Here is an 18,616-nt window from a genome sequence, read left to right on the forward strand (position 1 = left end):
TTTAGACGGTGAGAAAGAATGGGGAAGATGGGTAGAATGAACCCTAATAAGAGTGGGACCCATCACACTTAGTCGGCTTAGTAGCAAACTGAGTCGACTCAAATTGCAACTTAGTCGGCTAAGTTAAAGACTTAGCTGGCTAAGTTAGACCGAGATAAGTTTTTGAGAAAAGCAAACTTAGTCGGCTCAGCTTGAAACTGAGTCAGCTTAGTTTAGGATTAAGTCGACTTAGTTAATAACTAAGTCGGCTGAGTTGGACTGAGGCACTGATTTGAGAGGATGCAGAGTTTTGATCACTGTATCCTCACTGGTTAACCCAATTTCTCTTCTAAGGGAGTAAAACCTATCTTCATGAAGAGGTTTTGTGAAAATATCTGCCAATTGCCTATCAGTGGGGATGAATTCAATATCGTCTTTAGATACATGATCTCTAAGGAAATGGTATCAAATTTCAATATGTTTGGTTTTTGAATGCTGAATAGGATTTTTGGAGATGTATATAGCACTTGTGTTGTCACATTTAATGGGAACATGATCATACACTAGCCCAAAGTCCTCAAGTTGTTGCTTAATGTAGAGAGTTTGAGCACAACAGCTTCCTGCAGCCACGTATTCAGCCTCTGCTGTTGATAGAGCCACTGAATTTTGCTTTTTACATGACCAAGAAACAAGAGATTGACCAAGAAGATGACAGGTTCCACTGGTAGTTTTCCTATCAATTTTGCATCCGGCAAAATCCGCATCTGAGTAACCAACGAGTTCAAATGAAATGTGTCTAGGATACCATAAGCCAAGATTGATAGTACCACACAAATATTTAAAAATAGGTTTTACAGCACTTAAATGAGATTCCTTAGGACAAGATTGAAATCTAGCACATAAGCATACACAAAACATAATATCCGGCCTACTTGCCGTTAAATACAAGAGGCTGCCACTCATTCCTCTATATTTTTTAATATCAACTTCAGTGCATTTTTCATCCTTATCAATTTTTAAGGAAGAACTCATTAGAGTTTTGGCATGTTTGGCGTCCTCCAAGCCAAATTTCTTTAGCAAATCTTTAACGTACTTGGATTGGCAAATGAAAATGCCATCAAGTGTTTGTTTGATTTGCAACCCTAAGAAGAAGTTGAGTTCTCCCATCATGCTCATTTCAAACTCGTTTTGCATGATTGATGTAAACTCTTCACAAAGCAAACTATTAGTTGAACCAAAAATAATATCATCGACATAAATTTAAACAATTAATAAGTTGTTTTTAATGGTTTTGGTAAATAGGGTATTATCAATCTTACCTCTAACAAAACCATTTTGAAGTAGAAAACCACTGATTCTTTCATACCAAGCTCTAGGAGCTTGTTTTAACCCACAGAGAGCTTTGGATAATTTAAACACATGATTGGGCCCATCAAAGCTTTCAAAACCCGGAGGCTGTTCAACAAACACTTCTTCATCAATGAAACCATTTAAGAATGCATTTTTTACATCCATTTGAAAGAGCTTAAAGTTTTTGTAGGATGCAAATGCAAGGAGCATCCTAATAGCTTCAAGTCGAGCTACGGGAGCAAAGGTTTCTTCATAATCAATGCCTTCTTCTTGATTATAACCTTGAGCAACAAGTCATGCCTTGTTTCTCACTATATTCCCTGATTCATCTTTCTTGTTTCTAAAAATTCATTTAGTGCCAATGATAGTCTTTTCTTTAGGTCTAGGCACTAATTCCAAAACTTTGTTTCTTTCAAATTGATTTAGCTCTACTTGTATGGCAACAATCCAAAACTTATCCTTTTCAGCTTCATGAATGTTTTTAGGTTCAAGATGAGAGACAAAAGCTACATAATTGCAGAGATTTTTAAGTTGTAACTTTGTGCCTAATCCTTTGGATGGATCACCTATAATTTGATTTATGAGATGATCATTGACAGACTTCCATTCCTTAGGAGGGTTGTCAATAGAGAGAGTTTCACTAGCATTATCCTTTTGGGGATTATCAAGTTTGAGATTTTCAATATTAATGTTATCAACATTTTTGTCAATGTCACTCTTCTCATCATCATCATCCAATGGGATACTTGGCCGTGGAAAATCAGATTCATCAAACACTACATGAATTGATTCCACCACAACTTGTGTTCTTTTGTTGAACACTCTATAAGCTCGACTTTTGGATGAATAACCAAGAAAAATGCCTTCATCCGATTTTGGTTCAAACTTTCCTAAATTATCTTTATCATTAAGCACAAAACATTTACATCCAAAGACTTTAAAATAGGCAATGTTGGGCTTCTTATTATTCCAAAGCTCATAGGGAGTTTTGTTGAGAATTTTTCTAACAATGACCCTATTGATGACAAAGCATGAAGTGTTAACGGCTTCGGCCCAAAGAGATCTAGAAGACAAATGCTCATTAAGCATAGTCCTAGTCATTTCTTGAAGAGACCTATTCTTTCTTTCACCAACACCATTTTGTTGAGGAGTTCTAGGTGCCGAAAGGTTATGATCATATCCATTTTTATCACAAAATCTTGATTGTCAAATTCTCTTCCTCTATCACTTCTAATGCATTTGATCTTACATTCCTTTTCATTTTCTACTCTTCTACAAAATCTAGAAAAGATTGAGAAGGTTTCATTTTTGTGTGTAAGAAAAAATACCCAAGTGAATCTAGAGAAGTCATCGACAATGACATAAGCATATTGTTTTCCACCAAGACTAGCTATTCTTTCCGGACCAAATAAGTCCATGTGAATTAACTCAAGTGGTCTAGAGGTTATTACATCCTTTTTCTTTTTGAAAGAAGACTTGTTTTGTTTGCCTATTTGGCAAGCACCACAAGTTTTATCTTTGACAAAGTTAGTCTTTGGGAGGCCTTTGACTAACCCAAGTTTAGATAATTTTGAAATAGAGTCCGTGCTAGTGTGACCAAGCCTTCTATGCCATAGCCAATTATTATCACTAGATGATACAAAGCATTTAACATTTTGATCATGCAATTCACATAAAAGCAAGGTGTATAAGTTTCCATTTCTAAGAGCATTAAAAATTTGAATTCCATCTTTTTCAACAATGCATTTATCCGATTTAAATATCACTTTAAAGCCTTTGTCACATAGTTGACTAATGCTAAACAAGTTGTGTTTGATACCTTTAACAAGAAGCACATTATCAATGGATAAGGTTGAAGATATACCTATGGTTCCAATGCCGATTACCTTTCCTTTGGAGTTGTCACCAAATGTAACATTTCCCCCGTTGTGAGGTCTTAGTGCTGAAAATTTTGACCGATCACCAGTCATGTGACGAGAGCAACCACTATCGAGGAACCATTTGTCCTTGAAGAAAGGAGAAAACTTTATCCCCACCTACAAAATAGATTAATGTGATCTTCCTTTGGTATCCAAATGTTCTTGCGTCCATGTGAGTTAGTTTGAAGAACATAAGATCCTTTAGGAACCCAAATAAGTTTGGTTCTAAAAGGCTTCCACTTCTCTTTTGAATATCTATCATTTTCATGATGATAGTGAGGTGAAGTTTGAGTACTACTCTAGACAAAATGCTCAAACAAGGGCTTTCTTCTTTTTAGTAGACAAGCATCTTTGGAGTAAGGGTTGTATCCTAAGCCATTTTTGAAAAATGCACTTCGTTGATTTCCAAGTATCTTTTTCAAAATTTCTTTGCCTTGAGTGAATTTAGTAATGATGTTTAATTGGTCTTCAATGACTACGTTTAGTGAATCATTTTCAGAAATGAGTTTACTGGTGTTCTTAAGAGAGATAGATTCAATTTCCTTTTTGAGAGAATCATTTTCTTTTCTAGCATTTTCAAGATCGTTTGAAAAAATATAGTTTTCTCTTTTGAAAGAAGCACATTTCAAAACCATTTTTACTAGTTATTTATGGAGTTCTTGAAAAGCATCTTGTAACCCATTATATTAATCAAGTAAGTCATTAAAATAAATATCTTGATCAAAAGAAGAGTTGGAGGAGGAGCTTACCTCATCGTCATTTGCCATAAGACAAAGATTAGCTAGGTTGTTTGTGCCAAGGTCGTCATCACTTCTGGATGTGAGCGAATCATCATTTTCCCACGAGGCTTTCATAGATTTCTTCTTGGATTTTTCTTCTTTTTCCTTTTTGTAGAGAAAGCAATCAGCTTTGAAGTGCCCTGGTTCTCCACAATGGAAGCATGTGGATTGCTCCTTTTGAGAGGTGTCATGTGATGATGATGACAAATTCTTTCTTAGATGGCCTCTTTTATTGTATTTCTTCCTTTGAAGATATCTTTTATAAGATAGTGTGGCAAGGGCAATTTCTTTATAATCTTTAATGGCATCTTTAGACTCCTCTTCATTTGTGGAGGCTTGGAGAGCATTAGTCTTGGACTGAATGGCTTCTTTTGCTGATTGGTCTTTCATGGTGATTTCATATGAAAGGAGAGACCCAAGAAGCTCATCTAGATGTAGCATCTTAATGTCTTTGGCTTCTTGAATAGCGGTAACCTTCGAGTTCCATCCTTTTGGAAGTGCTCATAGGATCTTTCTAACATGATCGGAAGAAGGATATACCCTACCAAGACTCTTCAAGGGGTTAATAATGTTAGTAAAACGAGAAAACATTTTACTAATTGATTCATGTTCATTCATGCTAAAGAGTTCATATTGATGCACAAGTGTATGAATTTTGGTATTCTTAACTTAACTAGTTCCTTCATAGGTGACAATGAGTTTGTCCTAAATTTCTTTGGCCGTATGGCAATCACAAATTTTGTTGTACTCATCTTTACTTAATGCGCAATAGAGATTGTTTTTGGCCTTGGAATTGCATTGAACTAGTCTACGGTCATTTGCATCCCATTCGGATTTTGGTTTGGGAACTTCATTTCCTTCTACTGTTTTAGTGGGAACATTATTTCCAAATTCAACGACATCCCATACTTTAATGTCAACATTTTCAAGAAAGACTCTCAATCTTTTTTTCCAATAATTAAAGTCGTTACCATCAAATAAGGGAGGTCGATTGTTGGACTAACCTTCTAAGGAAGACAATGAAACAATGTTGGACATGATCGTATTTTAAGACGGTTAAGTCGAACTGATAGAATTTAGGCTCTGATACCACTTGTTGCCCAAAAAGGACTCTAGAGGGGGGGTGAATAGAGTCCTTATCCAACTATAGCAAATTCAAAGATTTATAAAGTAATCTTAAAATAACTACTCGAGTTGATATGCAATTGTATGTTGACATAATCAAATTTGAAAAATCAGCAAACAAATATAAGCAGTAAAGTAAAGAGGAGAGATAGAGATATTGCAAACATAGACACAACGATTTTAGCGAGGTTCGGAAGCTCCTACTTCTTGGCTCAAGACCCCTCTTGAGACTTCCCAATCCAATATGGCTCCTCCTTGCAAGTGGAGAGCAAACCTTGAAAGAAACAGTTCCTTCCTTCTTCTGACTGAGAAACTCTTTCTAAGTCTTAGGGCCAAACCAGCCCTTACAATGATTTGGCTAAGAGAATTTATTCTCCTAGTCTTACAAAGAAATGAAGAAGAGTATTACAATGATCTCACTTTCACAGTTTGAAATTACAGATCACACTCTTGAGAGAATCAAATGATACAAATGAAGCTCACTTTCTCTAAATGATGTATGTGTGAGAGAAGAAGAATCTGAAGTTTAGCTTTAAGGATCAATGAGTGAAGGATAGCCAAACTTTCTATCTCAGCAAGATGATATGAATGACTTGTTGAAGAAAGAGGCTCAGAGACTTGTATTTCTCAGCTGGCTTCTCATAACATATATATATCTCTTTCATAGTCTATAGCCGTTATAAACCCTTGTCTTAGCCGTTGAGAATCCTTTTCTTGATTAAGACTTGTTGTAGCACATTTGGTAGAGAATCTTCCTATGACAAAGATTTCTTGTTTGACTGATATGTTCAGAGCATAGGGCAGATATCAGATTTGGAATCATATGTATGGCTCTTTTATGGATACTTTAGTTGTTGACTTCAAGACAAGTATATTGATGCTGCTAGAAGACAGTCAACATGTCAGTATACACATGTGAATCAAACTGCAAAGTTATAAAGTGAATCACTGGTTGAAAGATGAGGGATCTATTTAGCAGATCTGTCTGACCAAACAAATGAGTCGACTTAGTTGAGGACTGAGTCGGCTCAGTTCAAGAGTGAGTCGGCTTGATTAGAGATAGAGTCGGCTGAGTTGAGCAATTTTAAGATTCTAAAAGTGAAGAGCCTCGGCCTAACTGTTCGTCTGACTTGAGAAGGAAGTCGGCTGGATTGGGAAGAAAGCCAGCTGAATTGAGAAGAGAGTCGGCTGAGTTATATTTTGATTTTGATGAGCCTCAGCCTAACTGAGTTGGCTGAATTTTAGACTTAGTCAGCTGAGTTGACTTGGTCTATTTTCTTGATGCTTTTTAATGCCCTGAATGTGTATGTGATGATTTGAAGTGAATGAATGATATACAACCTTAGAGTGAGCTTCAAATGATCACAGACTCTTTACATTTTGCTCCTAAGCCACTCACCAACCTGTTTACCCCATAGATGGGTTCTGCTGATCTTTTAAGATGCATGGACTGCCTTGTGCCAATTTTGTTTTGCCTTGGTGATATATTCGCGTATGATTTCCGCTCCAATGTCTTTGGAAGAGATCCTGTTTCTGAGATGTCCTTTCTTCCTCACAATGTTCCTTTTAATCTAGAAATAAGCTCAATGTAGATATTAGTACATTGAACATCATTAATGGTTTGTTATCATCAAAAGTACTAGATTGCCCTTGATGGAAATCCTTAGGGTCAACATAGATTTTCTTTTATTAAAAAATTTATAATAATAAATAGATAAATAGGTTAATTTAAATTTTATTGTGTAGATTTTAGTGTTTTAAATATTTTTTTTATAAATAAATAAATACTTAAATACTGAAACTCTTTGCACATCTAATAATAGTATTGATAAAAACTCTTTTTATATCAATTAATAAATATTTTTTTATATAAATAAATAAAAACTCAACCATAAATAGGTAAATAGGTAATTTGTGTTAGAGTTTTATAGAAACTCTTTTAAAACCTTTTTTTATATCAATTAATAAATAATTTTTTATATTAACAATACTTGTCTAATTAGATTTTCTTTTATTAAAAAACTCATAATAAATAGATAAATAGGTAATTTGTGTTAAAGTTTTATAGAAACTCTTTAAATATATCTTTGTTTAGTGTGATATAGTTTTATTGAAAATAAAATAGGTAATTTGTGATACAGTTTTATAGAAATTATTTTATTTTATTTAAATATATCCTTGTCTAATTATATTTAATTTTACTAAGAAACTCATAATAAAAGCTAATTTATGGTAGAGTTTTAGAAAAATTATTTTGTTTTATATATCAATTAATAAATATTTTTATATTAATAATTCTTGTCTAATTAGATTTTCTTTTATTAAAAAATTCATAATAATAAATAGATAAATAGGTTAATTTATGGACTATTTGGTCGAGCACAATTGATTATAGATTGAATTTTAATTTTATTAGGTAATTTTGAGTTTTATAGAATTTATATCGTGGGATATAATAATTAATTAGAGCTCTTTATTGTAAATTAAACTCTTTTTATATTTTGTTAATTTCAATTAATTTGAATTTTATTAGGTAATTTTGAGTTTTATAGAATTTATATTAATTAATAAATAAATACTGAAACTCTTTGCACAAAGGCTACTACACTTGATCTTAATCAAAAGACCAAGAAAGGTTAGCCAAAAGGCCGACCCAAAAAAATTTAGTACTACACTTGATGTTAGCCAAAAGGCCGAGAAGGTGTGATTATTATTTCTTTAGCTCTATAGTTTTATAAGAGGCTTTCATGTAAACCTTTTTACTTAAAACTAATATGGGACTTTGTAATTTGAATTAAACTCTTTTTATATTTTATTAATTTTAATTAATTTTAATTTTATTAGGTAATTTTGAGTGTTATAGAATTTATATTAATTATTAAATAAATACTGAAACATTGAAACACTGGGGCATTTCTTAAAATTCAAAAGGAATATTTGTAAATTTCAGTACTCATTCTTTGAGAAAATTTTCCAAGAAATCGATACATAGTCAACTTACATGTGTATATTTTTTTGTGAAACATATACACAATACATGTATCAAACTAATCATGAAATTGCTACATACTTCCAGGATGACATATATAACCCTCCTTTAATTAATATCACACTACGCACCGAATGATCATACATCTTATGAAACACATTAAATTCTTTTGTTATATTTTTCGGGACACCTTATGATAAGATTTTACCAAATTTTGTTTTTTTTAGTTGAATAAGATTTTACCAAGTTGATACATAGAATATGGAGGTTTTTCCTTTCCATTAGGAAAAGAACAATCTGCAGACCAAATTAACTGTACTAATTTTTTTTTATCAAATTCTTAATAGATTGTATTCCCGGGCTTTTGAGGATTGAGTTAGATCTTGTGAATATGGCCACTGGGCTAGACCTACAATAAAGGGTGAAAAAAGAAAAGACTGGACTGGCAAGTACATTAAAATGGAAAAGAGTTATAGCCTGTTTGGGATTATTTTCGCTTTAATTTTGAAAAATTGTGTTTAGATATGTTTGGTAATCATTAAAAGCGCTTTTAACAATTATCAAATTTAGTTTAGGTTGAAGCTATAATTTGGATCTTCTTTAAATTAATTTTTATAAATTTTATTAGGTAATTTGTAATTTGAATTAAACTCTTTAAATAATACACTTGATCTTAGTCAAAAGATCAAGAAAGGTTAGCCAAAAGGCCAACCCAAAAAAATTTAAACCTGATCTTAGCCAAAAAGCCGAGAAATGTGTGATTATCTATTTAGTTCTATAGTTTTATAAGTGACTTCCATGTAATCATTTTTTACTTAAAACCAATGTGGGATAAGAAAAATGAATTTTATTAGGTAATTTGTAATTGTAATGACCCGAATTTTTACGGATATTTTTTTTCCGTTGTCTTTCCTTTCTGAGTTCAATTCCTTTTCGCTTAGTGTCGTCTCGAGTGCTCTGGAGTGATTTCCGAGACTCTTACTTGTGGATTGACAACTTCCTTTGAGGACCGAGTCGTTTTCGCATTTTTCGTTTTTCGACACTATTCACTTTTCGTCATTTTTCCTATTTCGTCCTTTTCCCTATTTTGTCTTTTCTCCATTTGACACTTTGTTGGCGTAACCACACTTCTTGTGTTTGGAGTTGGTTTTTGACTTCATGTATCTCCATCTTGAGTGGTTTCCACGAAATACGTATCTTTACTTTTGCAAGAAAGTACTCTGGTTGCTCCCGGTGTCCATAGGGGTATGGATGCAAAGTTCTTTGAAATTATTTTCTTTTCTTGGGGTGTTTTTCATAAATATATTTTGAAGATATTTTATTTCAGGGGTTTTTCAGAAAATATTTTTGAAAGATATTTTCATTTTGGGCTATAAGTGCAGTTTTCACTTTTTGGAGGGGCCATTGTGTAATTAATGAAAGTTATTACAAAATGTCTTATTTTGAGCCTGGATCCTCGTACGGGATTCATTTTCACATTTCGTCGAGTTGTGTACTCTTGGAATTTCGTCCTGATCGATGTTTTCCAGTTTCAGGGTTTCTGGCCCCGATTTGTGCCAAACTTGTTTTAGGTATAACTTTCTACTTGGGACTCGGTTTTCGACGCCGTTTCTTCCGTTCTTTATAGTTTATCATTTTGAATCTTTTTCATTCACAAGGTTTTTCTATTTGAGCGCCTCTGCTCAAATTTTACTTTTTCAGACCCGGTAGGGCCCGTTCGGAGCACTTTTTGAGATTTCTATAAAAGGGGGGTGAGATATTTCATTTTTCATCTTCTCCCCTCTTCATGCACGACCTGGAGCTCCCATGGCAGCCCAAGGGGTGCTTCCATCTTCTCTCTCCTCTTTTGGTTCACTTTTCCTTGATGGAAAGTCTCCGGCCTTAACGTTTGTTGTTCCCTTCGCCGTGCTCTACCTTTCCCCCTTATTAGAATTCAGTTTTGACCATTTCTTGAGTTTGGTTTTGAGGTTAAGTTATGATTTTGATGGGGCTTTCATAGGGGTTATGTTCACGGCGTTGTCCCCGACAAAACCTAGTAGTTTCGTCGGATTCGGAGTCGTTCCATTTTGATGGCTTTTGAGATTTTCATCTCAAATTGAGGTAGGGAGTGTTTTAGGCTTTTGTGTGTGTTGTATTGAGTGTTTAGTATGATTATACAACTTATATATATGCCTTGTATCAAATCTTGAAAGTATTAATTTTTATTTCTTTGTATAAGATTTAAAATTCATGATGCTATATAATTTTGATTTGAATTGTGGCATACTAGAAAATTTAGTTTTAATATGTTTGTTAACATATATTAAATTGGGATTAATTAAATAAGAATTGTTCTTTTAATTAATATTTATCTTTTGTGAAAGATTAAAGTGTATGGCCGTACCTTGCATGAAATTAAGTTGTAGTATGCTTCTAAATTAGGTTTTGGCATGTTGTTTAACATACTTTAATTTGAGAGCATTTGAACAAGTATGAAGATCTAGAGATTTTAATTAAAATGATTAATTAAAATCTAATTAAGGATTCCGTTGGCCTAATTGAATGTTTAGCTTGATATTTGTGATAACTATGACTTATGTACTAGCATATGTTAATTTGGGACCATTTAGAGTTGTTTTAGAATTGAGAGATTTAATTATCATGATGTAATTAAATTCTACCTTGTTGCACCATTAATTGAATCATGTAATTGACATTAATAATATGTTTAAGACATGATTTTAGGCTTATAATGGAATTATGAGTTTATGTTTCAATATTGAATTATATTGTTATAACGTGTAACGAATCGCACATTGAAGATTCGATATGTGATGTTATTATAGTGCGTAACGAATCGCGCTCTGAAGATTCGACATTGTCATCCTATAGTAGTTGTGGATTTAGAGCATGTGTTGTGTGGTTACAACCTACTTGTGCATGAAGGTAGTTTCGTGTACTATTTAATAGGTATATAAGTTGTTAACTTATTTATTTTGGAGTCTTGGGACATTGTTAAGCTGAGATGGTTAGAGTTTGGCTCTAGTACGGGGACGTGAGTCCTCTAAGTAGTTGAGATAGTGCGCACTAGGGTAGTCTTCCCAGCGGATTAATGCCCGGAATAACCAATTTGTTCTTGGTTTAGTCAGAGACGTGATGTCCAAGTCTTCCACTATTTGATTTCGCATTCAATTCCAAGTTAACAACCAATGTTTAATTGTGACTTGTGGTTTTGGTAATTGGCGATTTGATGTTGTTAAGTACATCTATACTAAATTGATATATTTAGTTGATTTCACACTTTTAGATTACTAGTTGATAACCTAGAGAATCTATGTCTTGATGTGTGGTATTAGATATTCTAATTATGCTAAATTTTTATATTTAATTGATGTTGCATTTTAGACTTCAAGTTGATAACCTTGAGAACCACTATGTTGTTGCTTTGTATAAGCATGCTCCTATGTTGTTGCTTTGTGTAAGTATGACCCTATGTTGCTAAAATTGCATGAATGAAGTGATTGATACTAGATATGATCTTAGGTAGCTAGGATACTCTCTGAGTCTCACCTTGACATAGACGTTAGGTGGAATGAATCACAATAATTAAATCATGCAACTTGTAAAACTTTAGGTCGATGCATGCTCATTTCCTACGAGTAGCTTTATGTTACTCACCCCTACGATACTGGGGCATATTTCAGGTACAGGATACAAGATTGGATATTGCAATTGCTTGGGTGATTTGCTGAGTTGAGCTTCTTTAGAAGCATTCTTGTTTACATGCAAGTGTTAGCATGTTCATGATTTGTCTATGAAATGTAATTTTTCTAACTTGGAGCTTTGACATGTCAAATGTTGTAAATGTATTGTAATGAGGCCATAGGCCATTGTAGCACATCTATTTTATCATATTACATACACCTGCATGCTCACTTTGGCAAACAATACCTTCCTTGATGAAACAAAAGCTCTAAGTAGCATTTTTAGGGAGTTTTACCCTATGTTTCAGGGGTATTTTGGGTATTTCACAATGCGTTTTTTTCATTTTTCCTTGTGAGTCACGTAGAAAACTCAATTTTAAGGGGGGTTTCTTCTTTGTGTTTTTCCAGAAAACATCATCTTGGCCCTCAAAAATCAATATTTTTCTGAAAAATCCTTGCTACCAGGTTTTGCAAATTTTTAGTACAAATGTAGTTGGTACTATTCATCGACTTTTTTTTGAAAATCGTCACGACCGATCCGAAAATTTCGGAGGTCTTGTGGGTGCATTTTATGATTGTATTTTCAATTTAGGCAATTTAAAAACCTCCCGAAACCCTATTTCCAAAACTTGGCCAGTAGCTCGGATTGATTTTTTTCCTCTTGACCTAATTTTCTTGGGGGCATTCTGGGCATTTTACAACGCATTTTTTTTGTTTCCGTCCACGCGCTAGGTAGGAAACTTGATTTTAGGGGGGGTTTCTTCTTTGAGTTTTTCCAAAAAAGTCCGTTTAGATGCCCTTTTTTACTCTCAGTTGCAGCAATGGTGGGTTGTCCTCGTCGGGCCGCCACGACATCATTTTTGTTTTTGACCTTTCTCCCCTGTCCGGATTCCAAATTGAGTAAAAAAAAAAAATTTGAACTTGACTAATTTGTCATTGTCTTCCCAGCGGTGTGCTCGATAGCACCTGAATTTACTTTTTGCAAAATGACCATTTTGCTCCTAGGTTCTTTTTGTCCGTTTTTGAAATGACACTTCTGCATTTGTTTCATTTGAGTTCCGTGACCTCATTGAGGGTCACATTGGTGTCTTAGAGATGCATTGTATCTCTAGAGACCGTTATTTCACTTTTCGTTTCAGCATTTCAGATTTATTATTGGGTCATCTTTTGGTCATCACTGACGCACGGGGTTTACAAAACTTGGGTCGTCACAGTAATTTGAATTAAACTCTTTAAATTAATTTTTATAAATTTTATTTAAACCTGATCTTAGCCAAAAGGGCGAGAAAAGTGTGATTATTTAATTAGTTCTATAGTTTTATAAGAGGCTTCCACATAATCATTTTTTACTTAAAACCAATGTGAGACAAGAAAAATGAATTTTATTAGGTAATTTGTAATTTGAATTAAACTCTTTAAATAATTTTTAGATTTTGAAAGCCAAAAGGCCGAGAAAGTAGTATTATACTTGATCATAGCCAAAAGACCAAGAAAGGTTAGCCAAAAGGCCGACCCAAAAAAATTTAGTACTACACCTAATCTTAGCCAAAAGCCCGAGAAATGTGTGATTATTATTTATGTAGGTCTATAGTTTTATAAGAGACTTCTATATAATCTTTTTTACTTAAAAATAAATTTTATTAAGTAATTTATAATTTGAATTAAACTTTTTAAATTAATTTTTATAAATTTTATTAGGTAATTTGTAATTTGAATTAAACTTTTTAAACAATTTATAAATTTTTTTATATATATTAATAAATAAATACTGAAATAGTGAAATACTAAAATTTTTTACACATTTAAATTTAATAATAGTATAAATATATATATGAATTTTAATTATATATTTATTTACATTAGAAATGACGGACTTCCAAAAATATAAAGGAAATGTTTCTCTTTGGTGATTCCTCTCCGCTGCATGTTGAATAAGTTCACCTATTTTCTCTTCCCCAGTGGATAAGAAAAAGGGGCCTCCTCTCTCTCTCTCTCTCTCTCTCTCTCTCTCGCTAACAAACATGGCCATCACCACTATACTCCCCACCACCGGAACAATCTCATCCTCCAATACCCACCTCTCCCCTTTACCATCATCATCATCTTCCTCACCACTTTGCTCACTCACTCTTCGCCCCCAAACCCACAACTACACCCACCTCAGTTGTTCATCTTCCTCTCTCTTTCGCCCCATTCTCACCCCAAAATCCCCCAAACCCAGAAGACCCAATCGCTACTTCTCGCCGATTGTGATGAGCACAGAGGCTGGGGTTGGTGTCATGGGCACCAAGTTGGGTATGATGAGCTACTTTGAGCCAGGAGGCTCTGTTGTGCCTGTGACGGTGATTGGGTTCAGAGAGGGGAATATAGTGACCCAGGTCAAGACTGAGGCCACAGATGGCTACAATGCGGTCCAAATTGGGTACAGGAGGGTTCGAGACAAGAAGCTCACGAAACCTGAAATGGGTCATCTCACGAAGTCTGAGATTATACCTCTCCGTCATCTCCAGGAGTTTCGGTTACAGTCTGTTGATGGGTTTGAGCCGAATCAGAGGCTTGTTGTCGATGAGCTTTTCAAAGAGGGGGATTTGGTTGATGTCTCGGGGACAACAATAGGGAAAGGGTTTCAAGGTATACCCTCTTCTCCCTTTTCTTTTTTCCCCTTTTCTCTCTCTATAGTATATATATATGTATATATATATATATATATTAGTGTGTGTGTGTGTGTGTGTGTTCTGTATATATATTTGATTGTTTTGAACTAAGAATGTGTTGAAATGTGAAATTGGAAATGTCGAATAAATGTTGAATATGGAATTTATATTCTTAGGGTTCTCTACTTCTCACTATGTGTGTGTGTAACTTGTCTATGCAGATTTTATTGTTTTGAACTAAGAATGATTTGACATTTGAAAATGGCAATGTTGAATATGGTTTATGTCTTTGGGTGTTTGTTTTTAATGACTGGGAGTTAGGGAAGTTGTTGGTTGGATATGGCTCAAGCTAGCAGTGGAATTATTTGAGAAGCTGGTTAAGCGTATAGCTTTTGCTTCTCTAGTGTATGGGCATTTGGATAGAATCTAATTGCAGGCTCTTTTAAAATAATTGTGGTGATAAGGGTTTGCTTCGATACATTGACGAAGATGTATGCAACAGGTTTTCTGGGTGCCAAAGTGTAGTGACACTCCAGCTACTGGAGATTTATGTTTGTGTATAATGCCTGCAGTAATGGGTTGGTGTAAGTTACCAAAAAAACGATGTTATTGGGTGGTGTTGGCTGTTGTACTCAACAGCCTTCTCTTTGTTTTGCTTAGGCCTGGTGGGATTTGAAACAATTATTCTTTTTGCTTTTAGGGGCAACTCTTGCTTTTCTTTGAAAGGCTGTTTGCTAAGCTTTTGTCACAGATATTTTTGTTTCAGTCAAAACCCAATATGGTCCGATAATGGATGGCCCCTGCCAACTGCTTATCATTCCCCCTCACGTTCATTTGATTCCACTTCCAGTTCTTTTTCATAATGCTCTTTGAAAATTATGAAATGACTTTAACTGGAAAATAGTAATGTTTAATGCTAAGGTCATACTCGTTTTCCCCTGTTTGGTTGGCTTTAGCTTCTATTTTTCACTGTTTAGCTTCTAACAGAATGTTCTGATATAATTTAAATCAATTCCCGGTTGTTTCAATTTTATTATATTCTTAGACTCTATTTTAGCATGAATAATATGTTGCTATTCCATATATGATCGTCTACTCTATAAGTTTTATATGTAGATGTATGGAAATCATATACATTTGTATGTATTATGAAACTATTGCACAACATCTACAGATTCTATACTAATCTTCAGCTGGTATTCTTGAATGGTCTCAGTTCTGATAACATGAATGGTTAGCAATGCTTTCATATAGTATTCTAAGTCTCTTCTAAACTTGGATGAACGGTATGTTTTGGTGTTAGTTCATCCATTGTTTCCATTGTATTTACGGTCATTTTACCCCTATGAATGAACCCTAATATTGTGGTTAATTTTGTTTTGCCACCAGGTGGAATCAAGAGACATCACTTTAGGAGAGGCCAAATGACTCATGGATCAAAGAGCCATAGAGCTCTTGGATCAATTGGTGCTGGAACTACTCCCGGTCGTGTGTACCCGGGAAAGAAAATGCCAGGGAGGATGGGAGGAACCAAAAGAAAGATCCGTAAGCTGAAAATTATCAAAATTGACAATGATCTTCGGATTGTAATGGTCAACGGAGCTGTCCCCGGTAAGCCAGGCAATCTTATACGAATTGCGCCAGCAAAAATTGTTGGGAAGAATATCCCCAAAAACTAACTTTGTTTCGTTGTATTTTCCTCTTTTTGTATTGTCAATGTTTTTTGTAATTTGATTTTATCTGAAGTGGCATGTCAGCATTTTGCATTGCTAAATCTTTTTGTTAATTTTGTTCAACTTATCTTTTGTTAGTCTCCTCACTGTTAAATGACATTGATATCATAGAAGTAATGCATAGCGACTTTATTGATGTATAGACCATCTGCAAGAACTATTCGACACAAGTTTATCAATTCATTTGGGTACCATTGCAATTGGGTTCTTTGTTGATGTTTTTTTTTCTTTTCAGTATCCTATGTTTTTGGTCGTGTGTGCCTATATATACATTTTCTCTTTTGAGTCTTGCTGAATTTCAACATTTCGGGCCTCTTAATATTGCTTTTAATGAATGTTCCTCAATTTAAACCTGAGTTGATTCATCAATCAATTCTACTGTCCATTTAGATAATTTTGGTGTCTGAAAGGACAGGTTCTGGAATTCCTTGTTTGAGACCTTTGTAGTTGCTGGTCACTGTATATTCGAACATGCTGTTTGCACGGTCCCAACACTAAAATTTTGCACGGACGTGTCAGAGTCCTTGACCTAAATTCGGTTTACTACAAAAATAAATTACCCTTGGTGTCAATTGTGACAGTGGTCTATTGTGACGGTATTGTAATGGTCAGGCATTTTGAGGGGGCCAGGTGTATGAGTTTCTTGCCGCGGTATAAAAAAAATAATAATAAAATAAAATAAATTTACGAAGGCAAGATAATGATCTCCTACTGTGTTAGTTTTGCCTTGATAAGGACGACTAATTTTGCCTTGGAGATGCATTCCATGTGTTTATACCAGCCTCATTAAAGATGAATATAATTCATATATATGGTGAACATTTTTACACCACTGCCAGGTCCTTCATTATCTCCCAGCACTCCTCTTTTTGTAGTTGCTTATTCTCTTCCCATCTCTGTGTGTGTGGGCGCGCGCGCGTGCCTGGTTTGAACAATACTTGTTAAATTTTATTGGAACTATTGCAAAACATTACTGGTTTGTCTAATATGGTTTGAGGTCAGAGGGTAGTTGAGAAAGCTGAGAGTGATTGGGATTGCTTTGACTGTGTTCTTTAGGAATTTGTGTCTGCTTGGTTTTGAACTCTACGAGGGGCTTTATCGGCATCCATAACAGTGTTTATGGAAATTGGTCCTCATGTTTCTTTGATAGCTTTCTTTGGAGTTTCTTGTCTGCTCAATTTGTGTTGGTTTCTGGTTTTTGAGCTTGCCCCTTTTCTGTGAATGTATTTTAGAGAGAAGTCAGAAAGAGATGATTCAATTCAAGAATAGTGGCACTTCTTCACCTTTCATTTGAAAGGTCGAGGTTTTAAGTCCTCGTAGGAGCAAGTGGGCATGTGTGTGTGTGTGATTGTTTGCACATATATGTAGATATATATACAAAGTTGCTCAATTTCAACAATTGTTCTGGTACCCTTTCTAGCTATTCAAAATTGGCCTTCGATGTCCCCCAGTTTGTTGTCCTTTAGTTGTGTAGCTAAATATTTATCCTAGAATGGTTTAGTGGATATCGTTTTTCTAATTTTTCCTTACCGTCAATCAATTTTCATTAGGTTGTTTTAATCTGACAAACTAGTAAAATTGCAATTACTGGGTGTTTTCTATATTTTTGTAGTATTTGAGTTAATTGTCTTTCTCGATAGAAGGGTTCTTTGTTCTAAAACAAAAATACAAAGCTTGAGGCAACAAAAAAACCTATAACCACGGGAAAGACTTTCCTGCCTTTCTGTTTTATTAGGCTCTTCTTTGGGTAAAATATTTTATTTTATTTTATTTTTTCAGTATTTGGTAAAGGTCTAGGTCAAGATTGAGGTTGAGTCCATCGGACGAGATGTGTAAAATAACTTGTCGAAAATTGATGGGTAAATTATTTTTGTTAAATTTTAATATTTTTTTTCTTTGTAAATATTTTATGACAACTAAACACCAATATATATATGATGAAAAATATTTTATATCCATACAGACGTAGCCTCAATGTTTTTGCTTTTTCTTCAAGGTTGGCAACAAAACAGAACTTATACATGTTTCAGCTAAAACCCTGAGACGAGTTTTATATGCATATTGCTGAAACAACACACAACTAGCAAGAAAAGCTCACCACACCAGAATGTACAAAATGAAGAAGAGCAGAACTAGAAGTAAAGACCCCAACCCAAACCCCCCATCATCATAACCAGAGCCACCGCTCTGCAGATTTGGAGCATATGGAACCTTCAGCGTGGGAACGAAAACACTGAAAAAATGTATTAGCAGCAACAATAAGACCAGAATAAGCAGCATGCCGAACGTGATCGCGCCCTCTTCTGCTTCGCCAAAAAACAGAGGTATTATCCACTCTGCTACGTATCGAATGGTAGGGCCGAAAACGATCAGGCCGAGGACACTCACCAGTAGAGAAGGAACCA

The 18,616-nt window shown here is 34.5% G+C and overlaps 1 protein-coding gene and 1 pseudogene across 1 annotated transcript; one reads left to right on the forward strand and one right to left on the reverse strand.

Annotated features, from left to right (window-relative positions):
- Positions 1–228: 228 nt before the first annotated feature.
- On the reverse strand, positions 229–942 carry LOC132296243 (secreted RxLR effector protein 161-like; annotated as a pseudogene).
- A 12,783-nt stretch (positions 943–13,725) lies between these two features.
- LOC132294987 (large ribosomal subunit protein uL3c) lies at positions 13,726–16,351 on the forward strand. Its single transcript, XM_059793050.1, has 2 exons — positions 13,726–14,455; positions 15,868–16,351. Exons 1-2 carry the CDS (start codon positions 13,846–13,848, stop codon positions 16,155–16,157), a joined length of 900 nt encoding a protein of 299 aa, XP_059649033.1. The 5' UTR covers positions 13,726–13,845; the 3' UTR covers positions 16,158–16,351.
- Positions 16,352–18,616: the final 2,265 nt, after the last annotated feature.

Source organism: Cornus florida, unplaced genomic scaffold (assembly GCF_030987335.1).
Source record: "Cornus florida cultivar Cherokee Brave unplaced genomic scaffold, ASM3098733v1 CherokeeBrave_3.0.0_Hap2_Chr02, whole genome shotgun sequence".
Taxonomy (NCBI): domain Eukaryota; kingdom Viridiplantae; phylum Streptophyta; class Magnoliopsida; order Cornales; family Cornaceae; genus Cornus; species Cornus florida.